Here is a 7,998-nt window from a genome sequence, read left to right on the forward strand (position 1 = left end):
TACCCGAAGCAAATGGTGAGGATGTCAAGAAACTGTCTATATCTCTGGTTGAAGTACTTGATCCCGCGCTGGACGGAGATGAGATTGTGGATGCGTTCAGTATTAGAAAAAGGCGCCATATTGTAGGTTCACGTCGTAGCGGTCATGCAGGACCTCGCTCGGTTATTATTTCGTTGAAGAGCAAGGATGCTTGCAAAAAAGTTATTGAAGCGAAAAAGGGTAAACCGGATATGAATGCTAAGCAGATTGACCAATCTTTGCCTGAAGTCAAGGTCTATGTAAACTGTAGGCAGCCAGCTCAGCTTCACCAGCTCAGAGATCGTGTTTTGAAAGCGTTTCCTAATGTGGATCGAAAACATGTTTGGATTTCTGATGGAGCTGTTTTTCTAAGGAAGTCAAAAGATGGTCGGTCGGTGAAAATTCTGCCTTCCACGAACTTGCAACAACTGTCTATCTAGCTATTTGGGTCTCTTACAACGTCAATTTCTACTAATAACAGTAAACGTGGAGGCGGAGTCGTGCTTTATGTGCGGACGGAGCTCAATGCTCGTCTTCTTAGCTCATCAACTCGTGCTGGAGAAATAATATTGCCTGAATACCTTATCACAGAAGTATGGGGTCCATCACAGCATAAGATCCTGGTTGCTATTGTGTATCGACCACCAAAAGCAGGCTACATGTGCTTGTTTGAGGATGACTTTGGGACTAGAATGATTAACTATAAGTTTGTGTGTGTTCTTGGTGACTCTAACGCTGACTTGTTAGTGAATAATGATAAAGTAATTAGAATACGAGACTTTTTTGCCAGAAATGGTATGAGTATTGTTCCTCTACAGCCAACTAATCACACTGCTGATGCAAATAATTGGATTGATGTTTGTGCTGTCAGTCACCTGTCTGCTCTTGACTCATGGGGGCAGTCAGTTCAACCCTTTTTGTCATCTCGTGACTTGATTTACTTTTGCCTAAAATATAAGCAGCAGAACCCGGCAAGGCGGCTACTTAAATGTTTGTCGTGGAAGGAAGCTGATTTCGGAGCAGCAGCAGAGTTGATTAATCTGAGGTTGCCAGAGCTGGACATTGATTATGGTGATACCTTGCAGTCTATAGATTCGCGACTTGTTAAGCTGAATGACTTAATCAAAGACATTGTGAGTCCGTGTGTTCCTGTTCGTGAATTTACTGCTAAACGACGCCCAGCTCCTTGGATAACGCAGGAATTGCGAGATATTCGTAGAGAACGCGACAGATGCTATCGGCGATTTAAGAGAAGTGGTCATCGGCAGACTTGGGAAAATTATGTAGGACTGCGTCGTCAGGCTCAGTCAATGTGGAAGAAGTGTCAAGCAAACTATCTTCAGTCAGTATTTAATCGTGCGGGGCATACGAAGCAGTTTTGGGGTGAAATGGACAGACTTGGGTTAACAGTGGCCGTTGCGAAGTCGCGGGATGCGCTGCGCTTTAGTGTTGAAGAACTAAATGACTATTATACAACAATAATTGAAGGCAGAGAGCTTCCGCCGTTTAATGAAGTGACAGCTGGATTTGTCCAGCCGAAGGTTAACGCTCAATTTACGTTTTCGCGTGTTAACGTTTGTGATGTAGTTAAGTGTCTCTCAGTCGGCACCTCGCGGGCTGAAGGTGTTGATGGGCTTTCAATTCATGTGCTGAAAACTTTTAAAGATCTGCTTGGTCCGTTGATCACAGATCTTGTCAACTCGACGATGAATAGTGGTTTTTTCTCGACACTATGGCGATCGTCACTCATAACGCCTATACCCAAAGTTTGTAGCCCGTAATCAGTTCCGGACATGCGTCCGATTTCGATTTTGTGTGCGATGTCAAAGATCTGTGAACGTATTGTTCTTGATCAGATCATTAAATATCTAAATGACTATGATGTGCTGGATCAACGTCAGACTGGTTTTTGGCCCGGAATGGGTACGCAAACTGCTGTCTTAAAGTTTGTAGATGATATTAGGTTTGGTATTGATGAGCAGTTGGTCACTATAGCAGTGTTTTTGGACTTAACGAAAGCATTTGATTCTGTTGATCACTTGCTGTTGCTGGGTAAATTTTATAATCTTGGATTCTCGATTGAAGTTATTCACTGGGTGTATTGCTATTTGACTGGAAGAAGACATGCTGTGAGAGATGGTGCAGAGCTGTCTACATGGAGGAATTGCCTTGCAGGAGTGCCTCAGGAAAGTGTTCTTGGTCCGCTATTATTCTCATTGTTTATCAATGATCTTCCTACGTGTCTGCGATATTGCAGTTATCTCTTTTTTGCAGATGATGGTGTTATCTATTTAACATGTAAAATTAGTGACTTAGATAATGCAATTGAAAGGATGAATGAAGATCTTGCTGCGGTGGCGGAGTGGTGTCGATTAAATAAGCTAAAGATTAATACCATCAAGACGAAGGATATGATATTAGGCAGTCCGTTCAATGTTAACTTGGTCAAGCTGGATCAGATACCGACTATTGTTTTGGGTAATGAAAATATTGAGTATGTTGTTAGTTTCAAATACCTCGGGGTTCTCCAGATACTATCGTGGGTTGATCAGGTTGGTAAGACTTGTAACTCACAATCAGTTGTTTCTTTACTTTCTCTCTCTCTCGCCACGGTTAACGCGGGACGCGGAGTAGCCCACGCTTTCTAGCTAGGCAACGCCCTTAATGAATGTAATTTGATTCACAGTTTAAACAACAGATCGAGCGTTCGGCATTTGAATCACATGTTCTTGTATATTTGCTGTGACCGGATTTTGTCATATTAGGTTCACTGTATCATCATACCAAAATTCAAACATTGATCAAGTGTCCAAAACCTAAGTAATACAGTTTTTTCAATCATACGTAGCATATGCATAAAGAGAATTATCCGTACTGCACAAAATTTATTGAAAATAACCAAAACTATCCAAAATACTGACGAATATGAAAGAAATGATCACAATGAATAAAAACAAAACTTTTAAATACCTAACTTCAATGTACAGTGTCTGTGAGACAGGTGAATTTATTTGTGCTGATTTGATGACAGGTCTGCAACTGTTGGTCGGTTGTTTCCGATCAACCCGACATTGCTATTGGCTCCCTTTGCAGGTCTGCTCAGATTGTTTTCGTAAACGAATCCACTCACATATACAAAACCCCCGATGCCATGCATCCCCAATTGCACTTGGCGACTTATTTTGCCATAGTTATTATTTTCCCCATAGTAGAAGAAATTCATAGCTTTGCTATAAGTAGAAATTCTATGGCTTCAGACAAATTAAAAACTCGTTATGATATTCGAGCCAGGGATATAAAATTTAATCCCGGAGATTCTGTCTGGCTCTTTCAAGCTCGAAGGCAGAAAGGACGGTGTCCGAAACTACAAAGAAACTGGGAAGGCCCTTACTTAGTGGTTAACCGGATCAAGGATTTACAGGATCCGAAAAAACCTATTTCTTCTCTGATATAACTCTCCTCGAGTTCTGTTTTATTACTTCTACTGACATGTTTGCCAGTATGATGTATTTGAAACGATACTCATTGTCAGTCTCACCTCTGCGTGTCGATCTCGAGTGACGTATATACAATACGCCAGTGCGCGAAAAAGACAATTCCCGTCAGGAATCATCTTGATAATTCTCGTTTGCATGTTTATTTTTTGCGTGTCAGAAACAGATACCTATAAAAATATTTGTCAAAGACTGTCATAAACAGCCGATGACAGCTGTCAAAGGGTTTGCTAGATGCTTTTTGTTTTGTTTTCGGGATCTCACCCCACCGCCAACTTCATGCGTATACTATTGTTATTATAATATTTTTTATACTATTGTTATTATAGTATTTTTTTTACTATTGTTATTATAATCTTTTTCTACCTGTTCATTTGTTTGAAACTTTTTTATTAGATAGAGAGATATATTATTGAATCTTGGTGAGCGGTCAATTATATGTATAACGTATTTTTTGTTAACGTTTCGGCCCGGATATGGGCCCTTCTCAGAACGATTAATTTATTTATTTAACTGTCAAGAACAAAATAAATTTTTTATAAGAAAAGTACAATCAGACATTAAATACTATAGATGTAATACTATTAAGGCTATTGTATATTATAGGTTGGTAAGTACAAATTGATTAATTGTTATGATTGAAAAAAGATAGGCTTAGAGAGTAATTTACCTTTTTATAGGAAGGGGATTAAGATATAAGTCGAATTCATAAAATACAATTTGTCGAGCCAAAGTTCTGTAGGTGTTCTAACACCTACAGAATTGCTAGATACGACCTTTGCAACTCCCTACAAACTAGGGTGAACAAACTCACTTTCAATTGGTTCAACTCCAAATTAATAAACAAAAACATACACAGAAGCATCTCTACCTACAATAGTGTCCCCCCACGTGCATATGGGCTACTTAAAATCCATAAAGAAGAAGTCCCATTACGAATTATAGTCTCTTTTGTCAATAGCCCGACTTACGCCTTATCCAAGTTAATCAATTCATGGCTCACCACAAATATCACCCCCCCCCCCCCCCCCCCCCCCCCACCTCCAGAGTCAAAGATAGCTTTACTTTAGTTGAAACAATAAAAAAATTGATTATTCCAGACAACTACATTTTAATATCGCTAGATGTAATATCTCTTTTCACCAATGTTCCGACAGACCTTGCTATTCACGCAGTAAATAACCGTTGGGCCTCTCTAGATAAAAAGATCCCAATTCCACTCAGTGAACTAGTTAAAGTCTTAAACATTTGTTTCGATTCGGCAATCTTTAAATTTAACAATGACACATATGCACAACAATTCGGGTTGCCCATGGGATCCCCTCTCTCTCCTGCAAATCTATACACAGTGCCATATCGAGGAGCTCGACTCCTGTTCCTCAAGGATGTCAGCTAATGCCGAAAGGGTATCTCGTTGGGCAGCACACAATCATCTCAAACTAAACGTACTCAAAACTCAGGCAATTGTCCTGGGTTCCCCCTATTACATAAATGCTTTGCCTTCTGTTGCTAACACCTACATCAACATAGGAGGAGCCCGGGTCAAGTACCAATCTTCTGTCCGCAGCCTGGGGTTGGTGCTTGATGCCAAGCTAAACTGGAAGGATCACGTTACACAATTGTGTAAGCGTGCCCACTCTCTCATGTACAGACTCTACTTTTTCAGGAAGAGCACCAACCTGGGACTGCGCAAACACCTAGTGCAAGCTCTCTTGTTCCCAATCATTGACTACTGCTCACTGGTATACTGTGACCTGACAAACGAACTAGACACTAAACTGCAAAGACTGGCTAACTCTGGAATCCGTTACATGTAAGGTGTAAGGAGGGATGAGCACATCTCCCCTTACAGGCGCGAGCTGCAATGGCTTACCACCGCTGGTCGGAGGAAATATTTCAGGGCCTGCTTTTTAAGAAAAATTTTCAACACTGCTACACCAGCTTACATCCTGGCCTTCTTCGACTTCCACGTTGCACTCAGACCTGTGAGGGGGGAGGTGACACCTCTAGACATCCCCCCCTTCGCCACAGAGACACTGAGAAATTCATTTCATATCAGTGCCTCTTATCTATAGAATTCATTACCGCCTCATCTTCGCAACACTAGAAACATCTCTCACTTTAAAACACTGGCTAAGCTATATTTCTTGGAACAGGAGAAATAGTTCTCTGCGTCGACTCACAAACACCACACATAAACACATTACCCTACACGTCACCTCATTTCATTCCACACGCTCACACAAATATATTATACTCTTTTACATTAATTCTGTAAAATTAATAATTAATTCTATTTTCTATGTATTGTACAACACAATGTACATTAATAAATCTAATCTAATCTAATCTAATCTCCAATCCTGTCAGATCTTGTGATGGAAGACCTAGAAAGGTCATGCATTAGCAATCTAGATTTTGATTTACCCTTGTACTTCCGATATGTTGACGATATTCTAACTGCAGTCCCTAAAGAAAAAATAGATTACACACTGAATATTTTCGACCAATATCATCCACGACTACAATTCACCATTGAAATAGAAGATAATAACGCCATCAATTTCCTAGATTTATTGCTGATACACAACAACACTAAAATCAAAACAGATTGGTTCCACAAAAAAACCTGGTCTCAAAGATATTTGAATTTTAATTCCCACCACCCGATGTCCTACAAGATAGGTACCATCTTTAATCTTGTTGACCCAGCCATCAAACTATCAAGTACAGAATTCCATGAAAAAAATCTGTCACTCATATATAATATATTAAGATGGAATGATTATCCTCACGGCCTTTTACACAAACATATAAATAAGAGACGCTCCCATATCAACAACTTACTTGACAATAATATTGACTCTGCTCCCGCAGACGACAACAATAGACCTGCCACTACATTTATTCCCATCCCATATGTATCTGGTCTCTTTGAGTCACTGAACCGTCTATTTACTAAACATAATGTCAAGTTTCTGGGAACAAATTTAAAAGACTTACAAATAGTCTTTGATTCGGGAAAAGATAGGATCCCCATGGGCAAACGATCCAATGTTGTGTACAAAATACCTTGCATTGATTGCAATCAAGTTTATATCGGACAAACTGGCCACCATCTAAACATCAGAATCAAAGAACATCAACGCAATGTACAAGAGAATGAAGAACGTCACACTGCTCTAACAAAATATGTGACCAATAAACAACATACTTTTAGTTATGACAATACAAACATCCTCTGTGAAGAATCCAATTATTATAAAAGGTTATTACTAGAAATGTGCAATATTGTAGGACACACTAATTCCGTTAACCTTAGACAAGATGTTGAATATCTTAGCAATACTTACAAACCGCTAATCTCCACCCACATATCACACATTGTTTAACCTTAACTATACACATAAAATTATTGTCCCTATGGCACAGTTTTTTTACATAATTTTTTTGTTTTTTTTTTATATCTGTTTATATCTGGTTCACCTTCACTCTGGGTCATATTTGTTTCTCCCATCAGTCGTTATTCACCAGTTGACCCAATCGGTTCAACAAAATTTTTGTTAGACATGGAGAACAGGGTCATAAAGATCCCAGTACCACTTTCTTGGACATTGCGTAAACTAATTTAACTGCTATAAAAAATTTTCTTTAAAACTTTTTTAATACATTGACATATAGACAGTGATGATACATAGTTTTTTTAATTAATTACCTCGAATTTGTAACTCCTACACTTTAAACAACCGGAGGAGCCGACAATGACTACTGTTACTCGAAGAACTTTGGCTCGACAAATTGTATTTTATGAATTCGACTTGTATCTTAATCCCCTTCCTATAAAAAGGTAAATTACGCTCTAAGCCTATCTTTTTTCAATCATAACAGATAATCAACTTGTACTCACTAATCTATAATATACAATAGCCTTAATAGTATTACATCTATAGTAATTAATGTCTGATTGTACATTTCTTATAAAAAAATTTATTTTGTTCCTGACAGTTAAATAAATAAATTAATCGTTCTGAGGAGGGCCCATATCCGGGCCGAAACGTTAACAAAAAATACGTTATACATATAATTGACCGCTCACCAAGATTCAACAATATATTATCCACGAGGTCGAGAATTCTTACCCTTCATTATAATCTTCTTTATACTATTGTTATTATAATCTTCTTTATACTATTGTTATTATAATCTTTTTGACCTGTTCATTTGTTCAGAACGTTTTTATTAGATAGAGAGATATATCAAACAACAGATCAAGGACTTTGATCACGAGCAGAAAGAGGACCCGTTTGATGATTTTTCCTTTTTACTTTTGTGGTTGCATCCGGCAGGAAGTACATTAATTTGGTGTGTGACCGCAACAAATTAATTTCATAGAAATTCAAAAAAATCATTCACAAAAACGATCAAAATAATGCAAACAATCATAAACACTGACGAATAATAAGTAAAATTACCATTATGTTGTGAC

At 38.4% G+C, this 7,998-nt stretch overlaps 1 protein-coding gene across 1 annotated transcript; it reads left to right on the plus strand.

Annotated features, from left to right (window-relative positions):
- The first annotated feature begins 4,897 nt into the window (after positions 1–4,897).
- Positions 4,898–5,329, plus strand: LOC138190763 (uncharacterized). The gene has a single exon (XM_069135026.1). It carries the CDS (start codon positions 4,898–4,900, stop codon positions 5,327–5,329), a length of 432 nt encoding a protein of 143 aa, XP_068991127.1.
- Positions 5,330–7,998: the final 2,669 nt, after the last annotated feature.

Source organism: Neodiprion pinetum, chromosome 4 (genome assembly GCF_021155775.2).
Source record: "Neodiprion pinetum isolate iyNeoPine1 chromosome 4, iyNeoPine1.2, whole genome shotgun sequence".
NCBI classification, from domain to species: domain Eukaryota; kingdom Metazoa; phylum Arthropoda; class Insecta; order Hymenoptera; family Diprionidae; genus Neodiprion; species Neodiprion pinetum.

What these genes read in the sequence shown, in the direction of transcription:
- LOC138190763 (XM_069135026.1), top strand. Translation starts at nt 4,898, where the DNA reads ATGTCAGCTAATGCCGAAAGGGTATCTCGTTGGGCAGCACACAATCAT.